General features: G+C 31.3%; 1 protein-coding gene across 1 annotated transcript; it reads left to right on the forward strand.

The window, feature by feature from the left end:
- Nucleotides 1-12,125: 12,125 nt before the first annotated feature.
- Nucleotides 12,126-19,444, forward strand: LOC102593445 (probable WRKY transcription factor 20). Its single transcript, XM_006344821.2, has 6 exons — nucleotides 12,126-12,516; nucleotides 13,466-13,660; nucleotides 15,145-15,694; nucleotides 15,819-15,975; nucleotides 16,044-16,199; nucleotides 18,536-19,444. Exons 1-6 carry the CDS (start codon nucleotides 12,232-12,234, stop codon nucleotides 19,026-19,028), a joined length of 1,836 nt encoding a protein of 611 aa, XP_006344883.1. The 5' UTR covers nucleotides 12,126-12,231; the 3' UTR covers nucleotides 19,029-19,444.
- Nucleotides 19,445-19,534: the final 90 nt, after the last annotated feature.

Raw genomic sequence — 19,534 nt, forward strand, 5'->3', positions numbered from 1 at the left:
TTAACGAGGACTAATATAGGTATTAGTGCCGACTAGTAAATTCTAAATCACAAACTTTTCTGTGTGCTAAATTTGGTTAGTTTACACAAAATTTGTTAATATCTTAAAAAATTGTATAAAAATAACTCTAGAAAATTATTCTTTTTGATAATATTAGATTCGGATGTAACATTTGTCCTTATATTTCTAATTCTTTCAGGCAAAACATTAAACTATCCTTTAAACATTTTTAATAACTTACGAAATTTTAGACTGTGCTCTAAAGTTTACTCATAGATTTTCAATTTGTTCAAAAGCAACAACTACTTTAAAGCATGCCCTAAAAGGTCTATATATTGCAAGATAAAAAGAGGATCATTTATTAAAGGTCATATCCATATATACATAACTTAAATCATTTAAATCTACCATCAAAATAAAAATTGCGATGGAATGATAAGTAGTACTCTTCTATCTTTAATCAGAGATTTCAAATTAGAGCCTTGAATATGAAATCACATTTTTATTAAAAATGTTTTAGCTTAACCCCTAAAATAAGTCGAACACTCAAAGCAGATATCAAACACTCGGTGCGGAAAAAGATAAACATAAAACAAGTGAAATGAAAATGGGCATGGATATTGGATTTTCTCTTTCCTTGAGTTCCTTTCAAATCTACTCAGTCTTTTTTGTCTTATTTCTTACTATTCCAACTATTATGTCAACTTGGAAGAAGAGAAGACTTGTCATTTGGACAGTTTCAGATGAGATCATTATTCTATTTGATCATGACTTTACCTAACAAATACCAATATGGTTATGGTATTATAATGATGTAAACCATAATAAACAATAATATATTTACACTAGGTCACATTCTTTTTTTCTTATGTTTTATTTAAGTTGTTCCGCATTTGATATTTATTTTGAGCCTTGATTGATACGAATTCACATTAAAAAATCTCATATTAGCACTATATAGCTCCATACAAAAAAACAACGTCATACTCTGAACTCGAACTCACTGGACTCCTAATTAAAGATAGTGAAATACTTACGACTTTATTATAAGTCTATAACCTTTGGTGATACACTAAGGTCACATTCATATGGTTGCTATAGAGATTTGACCCCAACAAACACTCAAATAAAAATCCAAGTTATTAATATCACTAATAAAGACTAAATTTTGTAATAACTTGTCTATTTATTTCTCTAGTTACTTATGGACCTTTTAATCATGATTTAAATTTCTTTTCCGAGTAAACTAATTTTTTTATGAAAAACATAAAAGTATGATCTAAAACTTACAAATTATTATACATACTAGACGATAATCTAATATTTTATCTGTAAAATTGAGCAAATATATGAGCAATCACTAACATTATCCCAAATTACTCACAAAGAGACCTAGACAATGTCGTAGTCTTATAAACACGCTTTGAAATTTATTTAATTAATTTTTTTCTTACTTAAAGAAGTGACCTTAATATAACCACGTCGACGTTCAAATTAAAGCATCAAATTATTTATAAAATATTAGTAATAATTAAATCACATGGCTGCTGTGGAAAAATAGAAATTGCATGGCTGCAATTATTATTTTAATGGATATAAAAATTTGAACGGATGTTTGATCTATAGATCAAGATATTGGTGTTCATTATTACTAAATACCTTTCTTCGAATTTTACTGACTTATAATACTTTATACATCTAACTATCTTTTTATAAATTGAGTGAATGTGAGAAAGTCTTTGTCAAGTACTAGACCTCCACGAAAATTATATATTCTGTCATAATAAACATGTTTATTGATGCATGAAGGGACTTTTTTTTCAAAAAAAGAAGTATAAAAAGTCCAAGAAATCAGCTATCACAAGAATATATTCAAAGTTAGTGCAAATATATTAAACAATATATATAGTACAATTACAAAAAGTACAACTAAAAATCAAATCCTCCCACATAAGCAATTCTTTTTATATAAATAAAATAATTAGTTAAAACTAACGACAAATTTATTATAGTTAGAACTTTATAATAATAATAATAATAATAATAATAATAATAATAATAATATATATATTTATCAAATCATAACTTATAACTTATTTAAATTGTCTTAATTAACAATACAATATCATATGCACCAATGGTTATTTTTACATAATGTCAAACAAATAAATTCGAATTAAACACTTAATTTGATGATATTCTTTTCACATTTAGAGTAGTATAAACATGAAAAATAAAATAAAATTATATCTTATTTTTAATTATTTATTTTTAATAGATGAAAAATAAATTAACACAAAGAAATAGATAATCTTTTTATTTCACTTTATTTGAAAATCCGCATTTGATTATGAAAATTACAAATATAACTTAAAGTTGTATTTAAAATTTGAAAAATATTCAAAACCTTGTTAATACTTTCAGGGGCCGTTTGGTTACCGTATACGATGCATTTTTTTTCTCATAAATAAGAAGTTGTATTTGTACTATGTTGGTGGAAGTTATGTATTAGGTAGAAAAGTCAACATGACTTACCATGTTTGGTTGCTATGTTTCTAAATATTGTATAAAAGTTATTCGTGTATTAATTCTATACGGTGTATGGTTACATTTTTTATAATCCTACATAACTTATGAAGGACCTATGTATAAATTATATATGATAAAATGTGGAATAAGTTATAAGGGTATTAGTTATACATATATTTAAAAAATTACACATTTATCCCTATTACCTTTTTTATTGAAAACTGTAGAAAAAACTTTACATAACTATTCTATTTTCCTAACTATTTTTGTTTTTTTTTATTTCTTTTGTATAGGAGCAGTTTTTTATTTGTTTGCATTTGAAATCAAAATATAATTTTTTTATTAATATTATGAATCGGAATGTATAATTTTGACAACGCATATGCTAATCATATATTATCACCATATATTACTAAATATATTGCACATATTTAATTATTATGTATTGTTTTTTTATTTGGAATATGAATTTATATATAACTCATAGATTTGGTATACTAAAAATGTACAAACAATACATGCAACATTTTGATAGAAATTTACATTATATAAAATAGGATTTTATTATGTACTTTACTTGAAATATACTTATGGTATTTTATTTTTATAAGCTTTAAACATTTAAAAAAAAATAGAGAAAGAAAAAAAAAACAGAATTCCCACTTAAGTATAGAGAAGAATTATTTCTTTATTTTATTTGAGAAATTATACTATTTGTTTGCTTATTTATTTGTAAATAATATATTCAATAATTAATAATTTATGTATTGTAGTCTCTACATAACTAAATAATATCTACATAACTAATACTTGCATAACTAATACTCACATAACTTAATCTTGCATAACTAAATCATGCATAACTAATATCTGCATAACTCTAACTATATTATCCTTTTTAAAATTTTATGACAAATTATTTATTCTTATAAAAATGACCATTTGAATTATATTTCATATAAGTTTTATTTATTTAAAAAAAAACTCATTCAAATAGTCAAATATTATTTGCAAAATCAATAGCGTAACACAAGTTCAACTTCAAAAAATTTAAATAAAGTGAATTTTTTTTGTAATAGTATGGGTAGTTCTTATATGAGATCTAATTTATGACATTATACAATTATCTATTTTGATATATTATTTTTTTTAATGCAATTTGGTTGTATGTTTCGGATAAATTAGTCAAGTAACTTTTAGAAACTGAGAATATAAATCATCTTTAGAAAAACATAATTATACATATAAATATATCTTTTAATTTGGCTTTGTCTGACATCTATGACATTCAACTTAGGGCGTGCACAAGTAAGTACCTAAAGTTTTATAAAGTTGAAGAAATAGACACACGCGTCTTATGGGGAATACCAGACATAGGAGCCATATAAAATGTCGCATAGGACGTGAATTATATTGTCACGTAGGACGTCAAGTAGGAGACAAGTGTCAACTTGTTCAATTGTATATAAGTTTATGTGTCTACTTATGGACATATAAAAATGAAGGACATAGATATTAGATGAAACCAAATTAAATGACATATTTATGTATTATGCCTTTAGAAAAAATATATTTAAATTCTAAATATGTTTTGCATAAAATTTAACCAAACACGACTTCAACTATAAATTTTTTAAATAAAATACACAGTATTTTTTCATGATCAAACCACACTAAGAAAGGAAATATGATTAAAAGCCCTCAAATTAGAAATGACCAAACCACACTAAGAAAGGAAATATGATTAAAAGCCCTCAAATTAGATTGTTTGGTATGAAAAAATCTCATTAAAAATTATACATTCAAAATAGAAAAGATTTTTTAAAAAATGTGAAGGCTTTTAAAGTAAATCAATAAATGGGGCCATGTAAGTTTGCAATGATTTCTTTTACTCCTCCCAATGTATTGGTACACGTGTGGCCATTACAATTCACAACTATTGACTTAGTGGTGGATAGATTGGGAATTACATAAATTTTGCCTGATTTTTCTGGAAATCTTAATACTTTATGCACAATGTACACTTAAACTAAGCTTGGATTTTTTTTAGGCAATCTTAAAACTTTATGCACAATGTACATTTAACTAAGCTTGGATATTTTTTTGGTTGACAAAATTGCCCTTGGTCGTCCTCCTCTTCACCTTTCTATATAATAGAAAAATTATCATATTTTATTTAGCTATTTGAAAGTAATTTTATTTTTATTTATGATGGAGTGATGTTTTTATTATAACAGTAGTAAGTTTTATTAATTTTTTTTGTTGGGGGGGGGGTAAATTATATAGTATGATAGAATTTTTTTTAGAAATAAAGATTCTTTTATTATAAAAAGTTTAAGATATTAGATTATTTATACTTGTATAATCATATTAGAAGTTTTATTTTCTAAGAGTTTTCTTAATCATGTTTGTAATTATTTTAAACTATTGATGTTTTTATAAAAATAATTTTGTGTTATTATATTATTACAAGAGTAGCGGCACAAGCCAATTTCTGAAAAAACAACATGTAGAATAATTATAAGGATGTAATTAAGAGAGGAAAAGAATAAAGGAGAAATCAGAACAATTAAAGAGAATAGAAAGTAAAAGTAAAGTGAAAGCTAGCTAGATCTCACATAGCTAGACACGTTTTACCAAAAAAGTACAGCTGTCTGACAATGAATGCACCAAAATTATAATTTTGACTTTGAAGAGATCTTCACAAGATCACATTTCCAGCACAAAATACAACTTTTATATGCTGGTGTTCGTCCTTAAGTCCCATTTCTATATAGGAGAAAAAGTAAAGTAATATAATATATAAAAGAGGATCACCTACATGGCAGCACCACAACTAAGAAATTCCACTCTTTGCTTTTCTAAAATTTTAAGCCTTTTACTTTTACAAGAATGTTTTGTTAATTTTTGGATTTTGAAACGTTGCTTATTTGCGTTTCCCCTGCTTCTTTTTCCATAAACGACAAAAAAAGTCTTCTGCTTTCTGAGAATTCCAAAAAACTTTCACAACCCTTGAACTATACGGTTGATGGGAGAATCCCTCTCCAAATATCTCACATTCCCAAGATTTAGATTACAACATTGATGATGACAAAGTGCTGAAGACGATGAAGTCGCCTATATGTACGTCGCACATGTTTACCCCTCCTTTTCCTCCCTAAGATTTCAGTGTCATTTTTTAAACATGCACTCAATTTTGATTTATGTGTTTAGTTTTGATTGGAATTCATCATTGATAAAAATGATCATTTAATTTATAGATAAATATACTAGCAATTGACAGTAAGGTTCTAAAGATTTAGTTTAACGTGAGTGTGAAAGAGAAGTGCTATTGAAAACAAATGTAGTATTTATGTGGACATGGAAGTTGGGAAAAACATTCTTCAATATGAAAATTTGGATTTGTTTACTTGCATCTTGGAATGAAAATTGATTTTAGATTTGTTAATTTAGTAGTTTCATTCTTTATCAATCAATTAGTGAGTTTGTTGACTTCTCCTCTTCTTCTAAGAGAGGCATAAACCTTTTTTTTCTTCCTCACGAACCCATTCTGATCTGTCTTCAATTTGGTTGATCGGATTTTAGTTGTAGCTACTGGCTGAATGATCTAATTAGAGAGATTAAAAATCCACCAGAATTCCATACGAGGACCTTAGAAATCGTTCATAAGACTATCAAGTGCACAGATTTGGGACGCTGCTTAGGTAATTTGACATTGTTAAAAAACAGATGGATTTGATATGTTTATCCGTGTATATATATGATAACTTTTATGTTAGAATTATCAGGAGATACATCGTCTGATTAGCATATTCTATATATGTTGCTCCTCAATTTTAATCTACTTTGTCAGTGTCTACGGATTATTCAATGGTCTGTACCATATTTATGTAAATACTAAGATATAATTACTTCCATATGTCGTACAAGTATCAAAATAACTCAACAACTTATGACATATATAGCATTTGATGCAACACATTATTGGTCAGTTGTTAGATGGCCAGGAAAAGTTTAATGTAGAAGACATAGACTAGGCGACATTTCAAATTAAGATTTTCTCATGTAACTAATCACCCGGTAATGATATATAAGATCACAAGTACAGCCTATCAGCAACATGGCTCGGACTCACTCATGTTAAATACAGATACTTGCCAAGTGGAGAGCATATAACGTACAACACCCACATTTGTTGACACTTTTTTTTTAATGATGATTAGGAAAATCTGCGGCCACTACCCTTTGGATGCACACAAGGGATCTAGAAGGCAAATTCATTGCTTTCACTGGCAAGGAGTTTTGAACTTGAGACCTCCAACACTTCTGGTTATTAAGGAATCTGGTCCAGTATTGGAGCAGTTACCATCTCCTGATATCAACATGTATAGAGTAACATATTCTGTGTGTATAGCTACACTAGATTATAATATTTTTTTGGTCTGGTTTCTTTTAATTGAATATTCTAGAAGAAAAAATCAGTGAAAGAATGACACAAAATCTTCTGCGGGGCATTAATAAAGTATTGAAGAGAATACTTCCTTCCTTGCTATATATTTTTGAAGTAAATATGCAGCATTCTAATATGATAAGTTCATTATTGTCTTTTTAATAGGTGACTGAAATAATCGTGATCCTTGACGATATTATCAACTACATGCAATCCTTTCGCTCGCAAGTTGATTAGGAGACATTTGTTATAGAATTTGTAAAATCCGACTCTCCAATCTTAGCTTTTGAGCTTTGAAGAAATTTTTGACCCAATCCATGTCTATGGGAAACAATCTTGCTATCTCTGAGGTAGGATATGGTCTTTGTATATTCAACTCTCTACATACCTTTGTGAGACTATTTAGCTATATATGTAGTTGTTACTATTATTTTCATATTTTTTTTCCAAATTGAAATCTGTCAAACTCTAATATTAGTCATAATTTGTAGTTCTGTGTTCGAAATAATGGGGGATACATACAGTTTGTTACGGAGCTACATTTTGTGTGTGTACTTTTATGCAATAGTTACCTAATCTCAATTCAAGATTGGACAAAAACATGAAATCTTCCCACTCCAAATATATAAACAAATTTGTAACGCTCATTACTTATGTTTTTGACTTCTCAAATATAATTGTTCATGCATTTTCTGTCAATCATATTATTTAATTTGTTGCATCAATCATATAAAGATAAAATTGTTAAGTTTGAATTTCCGAGTTGTGAAGTTACTTCAAACGAAAATTAAGCCCCAAATCCAACTAGATCTATTGAGAGAAACAAAAATCAAGTTTATCTGAAGAAGTTTAAGGACAAATGTTATTTCTATACGGTTATACCAACTTCAAACAACCATTTAGTTGTGGACCATGTACTTATATTTTTGTTCTTTATATTATTGCATATCCTCTATGTTTTAGTATATATGATTTGGATGAACTTCATTTCTTAAGTATTTAAGGAAAAATCAAACAATATACACATTTAAGAGACAATATTATGAGTTTTAAACCTTACTCTTAAAAAATTCTTACTTATAACAGTTTAATTACGGATTATAACATATCAATTAAATTAAATTTTATTTAAAAATCAATTAAAATTTACTTTATTAAATGATTAATCTTTTTAATTTTTATATTATTAATAATTTAATTATTTTTATATTATTAATTATTTAATTATATTGATTGCAGTTCCTTTTATATAATTAATAGGTGAGAGAAATAATATTAATGAGAGAAAATCAATTTGTAATTATCTATTACACCTTTTAAGGGATTTTTTAACTTATTCAAATAACTTTTATTTATTAATGACTATTGGGGCCTTTAATTTTTTATTTTTATTTTTTATCACCGTACCGTATATTTTAACATGTAATTTTCTCTCTCTTTAATCTTTTTTTTTTTTTGCTATTCTTGATGTTTTTTTTTATTTTAAATTTTGATATTATTATTTTTTAATCTGATTTTTTTAGAATTAAGAATTCTATATTTTGAAAATTTGATTTCGTTTTTTATTTTAATTAATCTAAAACTTGATTTCTTGAGAAAAAAACCGTTGTACTTAAGTTTTGAACTTGTTTTTGGTGTGTTTTTCTATATCTAAAATACTATTTTGTTGGTGAAATGGTATGTACACATGTCTATTGGCTGAATACATCAGTAATGATGTTTTTGATATGCGTTCTGTTGATATCGATGCAAAGTACCATCGTCAAAGGTATGCCACAATCATATGACATTATGGAAAAACAAAGAATGAGGATGACGCGATCAGTGAGAGTGAAGTAACTGGTACGGTTGCTAACAAATTCGGTGGACCTCATATAGCAAAAGAACATACTCCGGATACCAGCAATTATCCTACACCAAGACGACTGACAAGAAATTCGAGATAGTTGGTTGCACCTTCTACTTTTTAGAGTTACATGTTTTTTTTAAACTTTTGTACAATATTTTTGTGTTTAAGTATTTGATGATATATAGTATCAACTGTTTTATTCCAGTCAGATACCATCTACATATGAATTACTGATTGACTAGTATAATTTCAGGAATCTAGTAATATACATACTGCATACCATTTGGATACACCATTTGAAAGATATACCATTTGGAAGATATATTACACATTGAGTATAACAGTTTTCGGGATGCTAGTTATATACAAACTGCATACCAATTGGATTCAACATTTAGATTTAATGATATTACTGTGTATTACTAACTAGAAACAAAAAGAATACCAATTTATAGTTCATGAACCAATTTTGTCTTATAATTGGTATCCAAACTGTGCACTTGTGGCATCCAAATTCATGATTGATTGATTTTTTTTACTTCATATACTAACACAAAAAATAAAAAAAATAAAAAAAGAATGAAGTTGGTATCCAACCTGTATAAATACCTTGAAGATATGATTATGCCAATGTAAAATAGTGATCATTGTATTTTGTAACAACCTCAATTACATCTTGTTTTATATTTATTCAAGTTGGACACCTAATGGATACCAAATTATTACTAATTGTAAATTATATTCTCTTAACAAGCATGGATCAAGTACTTTAAAGATGTATGAAGTTGGTATACAATTTGTATAAAATACTAGAAGAAACGAATATGATAATCTAAAACAACGATCATTAATTTTTGCGCCAACATCAATTACATCTTGTTTTATTTTGATTTAGAGTAGGACACCAGTTGGATACCAAATTAATACTCATGTAAACTTACATTAAATAATATCAACTGCTATTAGGATACCAAATGCATACCATAATTACCTTATATAATTATCACTAATATGAACACTATCTTATATATTAAACTGGAATGAGTTTTATTTCCAGCAGTATGCAATTTGTATGATTAATGAATGAATCTTGTATAAAACATGAACAGTATATTAAACACTTAGCTGTAATGCATTTCATACCAATTCTGTTCCATATCAAAACAAAATATGAGTCTAAAACACAAAATAAAATAAATTTTTTATATAGTCTAAACAAATAAACTATCATTTTTTTGGCGCAGGATAATCTGAACATGTCGCCCTGTTGTGGCCCACTTGATGACATCTACTGCAAGTAACTTTAGACCTTTTGAATTTCACAACAGCAAATCCCTTCCAGTGTTCAAGTTGCGGTCTTCCTACTGTTCTCTTTGGACCAGGCGGCATCACTAATATGAAAATTATAAATATGTTGTATTTATATTAACTATTCATATCAAAGATAATACAAATTTCATCCACAACTTCATTCTACTCACACAAAATTATACACACTTGTCATTACTTATTCATACAAATATCATTCCAGACAGTCTACCACAATTCATACCATAAAACAGTTTTTATAAAAAAAATAACATTTCACATTTCATACAAATAATCATACTTCTTACTCATATTTTTTTACACAATACCCAATAATTTTTCATACCAATTAGTTCATTATTCTCACACAATTTTATACACAATCGTCACTACTTATTCATAACAATATCATTCCAAAACATTCTACAATAATTCACACCATAAAACACATTATATTAAAATAACATTTCACATTTCATACCAACTTAATACTCTTTTCATACAAATCTTCATACTTCTAACTAAATTTGTTTACACAATAGTGAATACACTTTCATACCAATATCATTCCATTTACACTACCAAATTCATTCCTACCTATACATTTTTTTTTATATTTTCAGAAAAAAAATAGTATTCCATATTATAATTTTAATCTGCATACCAAATTCATCTCATTATTATTATCAAATTGACTAAAGAAATACATGTTTCATAACAATGTTACAACAAATTTCATACTTTTTTTTACAATGATAAAACTATTAAAATTCTAAATATTATACTCAAATCATTTATATATTAAGCCAATTTCACATGAAATCATGGTATAGACAGTATACAAAATAAAAATAAAAATAGAAACGTACCAACAAAATCAGAGAATGTCATTAACTACAATTTCACAAAAATTATTACGTATTGTGAACAAAAAGCATTGTTTAAACAAAAAACATCACAACTTAAATCTAGGATACAAAAATAAAATCAGAAAATTGTGATTTATAGTTTCATTGCTTCTTTTTTTCATTTCAGTAATATACAGATACAAATAATAAATCATAAAAAATACTAACCTAAAGGATCCTATCTACCACCATGTTTAATTAATATAGATAAGCAATCGTCCATCACAACAAAATAAAAAAAATTCAAAAAATAAATAAATTGATTTACTCGTCAATGACAACAATTCTGGAAAAAAAAATGAAGAGAGAGAAACGTAGAAGAAAATGAATAAAATTAGAGAAAATATTGAGAAGAGAAAGAAACGTTCAAACAAAAAAGAAATTTGTTTTGAACAATTTTAACTGCTTTAAGCTAAACAAGGAAAACAAATATTCCTTTTTTTTGAATCTCATAAATTTATGCTAATTAATAATTATCATCAATCAATTCAAATTTTATTAATACACCTATTTTCGTTTTTTTTCTTCAAAATCGATTTATTTTCCTTTTTTATCTTTTTGTTTTTTTCAAAATCGATTTTTATCCTTTTTATTTTTTTCAAAACAGATTTTTACCATTAATTAAAAAATCTTTTTTTGTTTAATAAAATGTTACAACCTGAAATTTTTTATTGTTACAATTTGAAAATTTTATTCTACTGCTATAACTTGAAAATATTAGTCTAATAAATGTCATATATGAAATTTTCACATTATTTTACTATACATTTTTTCTTTTTACTATTTCATTTTAAATTAAGGCCTTTTAATCTAATACAACTTAGCTCATGGTTCAAAACAAGGATTGATCAGGTATACTGGATCAATATGTTTTGATAACTTTATGTGAATGATATGTAATAAAATTATAATATTGAAAAAAAAACACAATTTAATAAAACAGTATAAAAGGGACAGGCTAAGATAATAACTTTCAAATTTCACGATCTCTTTCAAGTGCTTTTAATTTTCTTTTCATGATAATTTTGCAAGCGCAAAGCCACATCCCTAGCCTAGCCTTACCTCATCCCCTGTCCCTTCCATCCCCCCACATCCCCAGCCCCACTCTACCCCACATCCCCATCCTGTTTCTCCCCTTTTGACTGTGTCTCCTCCTACCTCCAAAAAAAACTCTTCTGAATCCGTCAATGGAAGATTCTCAGTCTCACTCCCACTCTCACCCTCACCAATACACCCACTCATCTCCACTCCCTTCCATCAATGAATCTTCTGAGCAAGTCAAATTTGCAAGCTCCGATGCTGCCTTCTACCCCACCGTCTCCTCCTCCGTTGGATCCAACATCGGTGCTAAATATAAGCTCATGTCACCTGCTAAGCTCCCGATCTCTCGCTCCTCCGCATGTATCACCATCCCTCCTGGTCTCAGTCCTTCATCCTTTCTCGAATCTCCCGTTCTTCTTTCTAACATCAAAGTTAGTTCTACTTCTCAACACATGAAATTTACACTTGAGAAATTTCACTTTCAGATTTGGGATCCGATAACCTAACTAGATATTTTTTCATTTGTTAAGAAAATGAAATTGGATATCTTAACTAGTATTTTGATTGCTAATTTGAAAGTAATATAGTTGTGCTGTCTTCAAATTGTTTTCCTTATTTGATACTCTCGAGTGGAGGACCGGAGGAATTTATTGATGTGATTTCTGCTTTCTTAAAGTACATTTTGAACTATTAATTATATGTTTGGTTGTTTTCATTTTATTGCAATTTGTTGTTTGATTCCTTTTCCCCACCTGAGTGCTATTTTGGGGAATACGTGTATATATATGGATTTCTGTGAAATTTGCAACCGTAGGTTTTGATGCTTACATTAGGGATGCTGGTGTATGATTATTCTTCTAGATTTTCGTAGAATTATATTCTGCCGTCCCCTGCATATATAGCCGTCAGTGTGTTTCTTCACATGTTGAATCTTCCTTTTGGCAAGGTGCTCAACTTACCACTAAGTTGTTCCATAGAGAAAAAAGATACTGGTGATATGAATGTGGACATAATAATGGCATCAGAAAGTTATTTACTCTTTTGTTATTCTAACCAGTATGATTATTATAAGCATGTGTGCCTCATGTGTCACTTAAGTCTTATATTGAAAGGTTCTAACTTCAGTGGCTGGTGATGAATCACCTATGAAACTACTATAAGTAGCATCTATTTTTCTTGAAAGCATCTTCACCCACCACTGAGATGGAATGATAATTGATAAAGAAAGATAGCGAAAAGAAAAAAAAAAGGTTTCTTCCCCTATAAAGGAGGAGGAAGCTGAGGAAAATTTGTATCACTTTGGTTATCCTATGTTCAGATGCTACTTCTATTTTGGAAAGGAGATTGTGATCACTGAGTAGTGTTTCTTATAACCTGCAGGCTGAGCCGTCTCCGACCACAGGTTCCTTCTCCAAATTTCAACTAATGCAAGGCTCTAGTGGGAGTGCTGCTTTTTCATTTATGAGAAGCTGTTCCAGTGGAAATGCATATGGTGAAACGACCGGCGAATTTGAGTTTAAATTTGCTATTGCATCTAGTTCTACATCAGGATCACTGGCGAAGGAAGCTGCGGTGGTAATGCCCTTGACTGTTATCCTTGGCATATTGGAAATAAATTACCTAGGTTTTATTCAAAGCCTATATGCTTGAATTAGATTAGAAACAAGGAAATACAACAAGAGCACTATTGAATATTAGTTATTTTCTCTTCCCCATTTAAAACTTCTCAATGGGCCAATCCATTCCTTAAATTGAACTGTGCTTGATTCAGAAATTTGCTTAAAAATCTGACTTTGGTGTTCTTGAAACTCTCTCTCTCTCTCTCTCTCTCTCTCTCTCTCTCTCTCTCTCTCTCTCTCTCTCTCTCTCTCTCTCTCTCTCTCTCTCTCTCTCTCTCTCTCTCTCTCTCTCTCTCTCTCTCTCTCTCTCTCTCTCTCTCTCTCTCTCTCTCTCTCTCTCTCTCTCTCTCTCTCTCTCTCTCTCTCTCTCTCTCTCTCTCTCTCTCTCTCTCTCTCTCTCTCTCTCTCTCTCTCTCTCTCTCTCTCTCTCTCTCTCTCTCTCTCTCTCTCTCTCTCTCTCTCTCTCTCTCTCTCTCTCTCTCTCTCTCTCTCTCTCTCTCTCTCTCTCTCTCTCTCTCTCTCTCTCTCTCTCTCTCTCTCTCTCTCTCTCTCTCTCTCTCTCTCTCTCTCTCTCTCTCTCTCTCTCTCTCTCTCTCTCTCTCTCTCTCTCTCTCTCTCTCTCTCTCACACACACACACACACACACACACTCACTCACTTGCCGCATCTCATTCGTGAAAGGATTGAGACACAACTATTACCAATAAAAAAAGGACTATAACACAATTCTTTGCACTTGATGCCTGTTGTATGCTTGTAATTATAACATGAAATGTCAGTCAAAGTAATTCTGTTGATCTTTTTGTATATGAATTACAAACATATAACAGGCATCTGCAAGTGAGAGATAACTTCTTTGTGACCAAAGTTGTGGGAACAGGGTAGGTTTTTGGTCAATTCTTTCTTTAACAGGAAAATAAAATGGTACAATGATTGCACCTTTTGTTTTGTTTGTATGTTTTCAGTTTTTGTAACAAGGTGATTACATCTCTTTTGTTGATAGTTCAAGACCCTTAAATGAATTAATTTTGAAGATTGACTTTATAAAAATGAAAAGAATGGAGTGTAGCTGTTAAAAGTATAGTCAAAAGGTGTTAACTCATTGCCAGGAAAATGATGATTTGTTTGCATCGTGTATTTGGTTTCCATATATGTTGCTAATTTTTTCCTCTTGGTTTTATTTGTTTTCTTCTACATTTGAGTGGATGTGTGGTTCTGATGAATTGCTCATCTCACTTGACTGATACTTTGGGGTTTGGAAGCATTTCCTTTCTTTCTACATTTTATGGATTTAATGACAGAGGATCCAACAACAATAAGAAGGCCGTGCAGATTTAGTTTTTTATTTTCTTTTAGTACCTAAAGAAGCAACATGTGAGCTTCATTATTATTTTAGCTGAGTTGAATTGAGTTAATTCCTAATACACTGTTGTAATGAAGATTTCTGCAGGTTTCAACCAACAGCAAAGTGAACCTCTGATTCAAGTTCAAGATAGATCTCTTTCTCAATCATTAGCACCTTCAACTCTTGTTGAAAGCGAGATGCCTGATTCAAAAGAGCTGAGTCTACCTGCACCTGTTAGTTTAGAAGCCTCGTCAATTAGTACTTCTGCTGCTGCAACTGATAATGAGGAAATAAATCAGAGAGGTCAATCAAATCCAAGCTCGCAAGGGTCACATGCTGATAATAAAGATGTATCATCGGTAACAGCTGAGAGATCATCAGAAGATGGGTATAACTGGAGAAAGTATGGCCAGAAACTTGTTAAAGGAAGTGAATTCCCAAGGAGCTACTACAAATGTACATACCCAAACTGTGAAGTTAAAAAGATATTTGAGCGCTCTCCTGATGGACAAATAACAGAGATTGTGTATAAAGGTTCCCATGATCATCCTAAACCCCAGCCCAGCCGTAGGTTTACTCCTGGTGCGCTTACTTCCATCCAAGAAGACAGAGGTGAGAGAGATGCATGCCTAACTGGTCAAGAAGGTAAATTGAATTGCTCTTTACGGGTTGTTTCCTACTCAACCAATGCATGACATGGTAGTCTTTATTGAAGCTTCTTTGATCTCATATGGAGTTATTCCTCTCTCTGTTTTATCTTTTCTTGAAGACAAATTCAACACTAATGCCCAGACTAGTAACACTGAGCCCAGCGGTACTCCTTTATCACCTCGACAAGCTGGTGGTGATGGTCTTGAAGGTACAGTGTCTCAGTTGCATAGTGCTAATGATCAGGTGGACGAGGATGATCCATTTGCAAAAAGAAGGTAAAAACTGAGGGCCCTAAATTTATTCCTGTGTAGTAGTCCGGTTTTACAATTGAGTCTTTAAGCAGGAAAATGGATGGTGGCATGGATATTACACCAATTGTTAAGCCTATCCGTGAACCACGCGTTGTTGTTCAAACTGTGAGTGAAGTTGATATATTGGATGATGGATACAGGTGGCGGAAATACGGTCAAAAGGTGGTCCGTGGTAATCCTAATCCCAGGTATTTAAAGCATTGTGTGGCATCTAATGCTAAGTGTCTGAAGTTCATGGTAGTTACTGGTTAAGAAGTTGTTTTATGGTCCAAAGTAAGTCAATACTTTTAGGGGGAGTTCCCCATAATGTTCTAAGCCATCTTTCTAGTCGACTCGATAGGTTCCCCTCTCAATAACAGTGTTACTTAGCAAAGTTAAGAAATAGATAGTCAACTATTGTTTTGGGTGAGATGAGAATAATCATGAGATGTAGTGGTGATGTCTTATTAAGCTGTGAACTGAAACTTATTTACAATCCCATACAACCATAACTGGAAAAATTGGGAAGTCATGTGTTATAGCAGAAAGTTTTGGGTCTGTAACATAATCAGCCTAGAATGTTAACACTTTCAACTAATTAGACTCTCTAAATGAGGTCTTAGATGAGTCTGTACCAACTGTTGGGAAATGATTTGAAATCATTTATATGTCAATTCTCATTGCTTGGTAGCCATGTTCATAAATCAAATAAAGTTTATTATGTAGCATGAACATATTTAGCTCTCCAACCCTCCCTCTTCCCATCTAGCAGTCTCTTCTGACCCCCTTTTCCTCCAAATTTTTTTGTTTGATGTTTTATGTTATATTATTTACACTCAATTTTGGTCCATTAGATTTTTCTTGGTTCTGAATCCAGTCCTATTTTTATTTATCGCAGTATTAATAGTACAAAACAACATACCCAGTGTCCAACAAAGTGGGGTCTGGGAGGACAGAGTGTATGCAGACCTTAGTGGGGTCTGGGGAGGACAGAGTGTGTACGCAGACCTTAGTGGGGTCTGGGGAGGACAGAGTGTGTACGCAGACCTTAGTGGGGTCTGGGGAGGACAGAGTGTGTACGCAGACCTTAGTGGGGTCTGGGGAGGACAGAGTGTGTACGCAGACCTTAGTGGGGTCTGGGGAGGACAGAGTGTGTACGCAGACCTTAGTGGGGTCTGGGGAGGACAGAGTGTGTACGCAGACCTTACAGGGCATCAAGTGGTAATTAACCATTATCCACCGAGTTTAGAAGGCTGTGATTGGTCCAAAGGGCGGGTCACAGACGGATTTCTCGGTTATCAAAAATAAAATAAAATAATACGTATGAAAATTGGCAGTGTTAATGATAGATTAATGGCAGCAGTGCCATTATTGAATGTATTACTTTGACAACTTTTTGGGCTAAAATTTGATTGAGAGGTTAATTACCACTTGATGCCCTGTAGGTTAAGTTAGAGCATGTGAAGCTGCCATTAGAGAAACAGTCATTTAGTAACCATTTATATCCAATGACCAATCTGTGTTTTTTGCTGCTCATTTAATTGTTGGTACTCTGGAGAGCTCCTTAATACCATAATGGCCTAAAGTATTTGGAGGTTCTAGGTTCAACTCTCATACCCTTGAAGTGCTGAAGTAAAGCAAGGGTTAACATGCACCTGCATGACTGCATGTGAACCTTGTGCCTCTAAAATATAGAAAATTGCACCACTCAGTATTTCATTTATTTGCCAAAGGCGTGATTGTAATGCCCTTGTTTCAGCAGCAGACCATAGAGTTCTATATACAGCTTATCAAACAAACATTTCAGAATGAACTGAATGAACTTCTAGTGAGACATCTAAGTAGTAGAGGGTGAATGGTTTTCATGCTTGATTGATTATCTTCAGGTAAATGTTTAATTAGGAATATAGGACAAGTGAATATAACCTTTTTTGTGTTAAAATATCAAGGTAGTTTGTGACTAGATTCATACACGCCTAGATCTATTGTATTAAATGAAGAAAATCATATAGAATATATTCTATAGGATACCTCAGGATATTCTATTTAATTATAGAATATTTACTTATTTTATTAGCATAGGAATTGATAACCTACTATATTATGTATTAAGTCAATTGAAAATTTTCTATTTTCACAGTATGAATATCTGATCTCCTAAATTTTCTTTCTGAAACTCAAAATACCCTTAATTAGCTTTCATGGGTGGAAATCGCTAAACTGAAGACCGAGCAGGCAGAGAGACCATGCATCTAACAATTCATCAAATCTCTGATAAACTTCTGAATATCTTTGCATGGAGGACCTGGTGATGTTTTCATTAATTTGGCGTACTTTAAACAGGAAGGTGAAAGGACATAGATTTGTTGACCTCTCTTTCAATTTTGTAGTCTTTGGAAGGAGAGTGATTATTTAGCTATCATTTTAGGTATAGAAAATAGTCAGTTTACCTCAAAAACTGTAAAGTCTACATCCAAAATACAATGAACCTAGTCTTGGCGTGAGTGTCTTATGTTTTTGTGGTGCTCATGTGAATGTGATGTAGGAGTTATTACAAGTGCACCAATGCTGGATGCCCTGTCAGGAAACATGTGGAGAGGGCTTCCCATGATCCCAAAGCTGTAATTACTACATATGAGGGGAAACACAATCACGATGTACCAGCAGCCAGGACTAATAACCATGAAATGGCAGGATCAGCACCTGTAACTGGGGGTTCAAGGGTCAGGACGGAAGAAAATGGTTCAGTTAGCTTGAATCTAGGTGTTGGTATAGGATATGGTATGGAGAATAGGCGCAATGGACAACTTCACAATCTGCCTGCAGAAACTGTACATAGCCAAGCTCAGGTTTCAAGTTCTAGTATGATGGTAGTACAACCAGCTACAGTTGCAGCATGCTACAACATTGTAAATGGTGGAATGAGCCGGTTTGGAACTATAGAAAATCGTGTTCAGGGCACTGGCTTTGAGACTCTGCCTTTGCAATCATCTGCTCAATGTCCTCAAAACTATGGAAGGATACTATTGGGGCCGTGAATGTTTCTTCCTTCAGGCAAAAACTTAAAAATAAGAAGCCTCCATCTGTTTTCTTTTTCAGCTTCTTGGTGGGATTACAGAGGGCTGGCTACATCTCTTGTTGGCGTATACACTTCGCTTCAGAATTGAGAACCCAGCATGTTGTAGGATACCATTTCACCAAATGTTCATTACGTAATTAGCTTTAATATCACTGTTGCTTTATACCGACAGTATGCTACAAAATGTTACAACTATGGATGTTCTGAGTAGATGTGAACGTCAATATATTCGCTTTACAGTAGGCACAATTTGCTCGGCCCTAGGTGTGAAGAACTTGGAGGTATGGGCTCCTTTAGGAAATTATAGGATACTTGAATGTGAAATGTATTTTCCCACTATACGTTGTGTAGAATATACCCTTGTTCGATCCCTTCCTGGATTCCGTGCTATCATAGCGGGAGCTTTAGTACACATGCTGCCTTCTTTACTGAGGTAAAGAAAAGATCTGGATCTGATGAAAATGC

The sequence above is a fragment of the Solanum tuberosum genome, unplaced genomic scaffold (genome assembly GCF_000226075.1).
Source record: "Solanum tuberosum cultivar DM 1-3 516 R44 unplaced genomic scaffold, SolTub_3.0 scf00056, whole genome shotgun sequence".
In the NCBI taxonomy this organism is placed as follows: Eukaryota; Viridiplantae; Streptophyta; class Magnoliopsida; order Solanales; family Solanaceae; genus Solanum; species Solanum tuberosum.

Excerpts from the sequence above, each read along its gene's own strand:
- LOC102593445 (XM_006344821.2), top strand. The coding sequence starts at position 12,232 with ATGGAAGATTCTCAGTCTCACTCCCACTCTCACCCTCACCAATACACC. Across the intron at positions 12,517-13,465 it reads TTCTTCTTTCTAACATCAAA|GCTGAGCCGTCTCCGACCAC; the intron begins GTTAGTTCTACT and ends TATAACCTGCAG. Across the intron at positions 13,661-15,144 it reads TGGCGAAGGAAGCTGCGGTG|ATTTCTGCAGGTTTCAACCA; the intron begins GTAATGCCCTTG and ends GTTGTAATGAAG.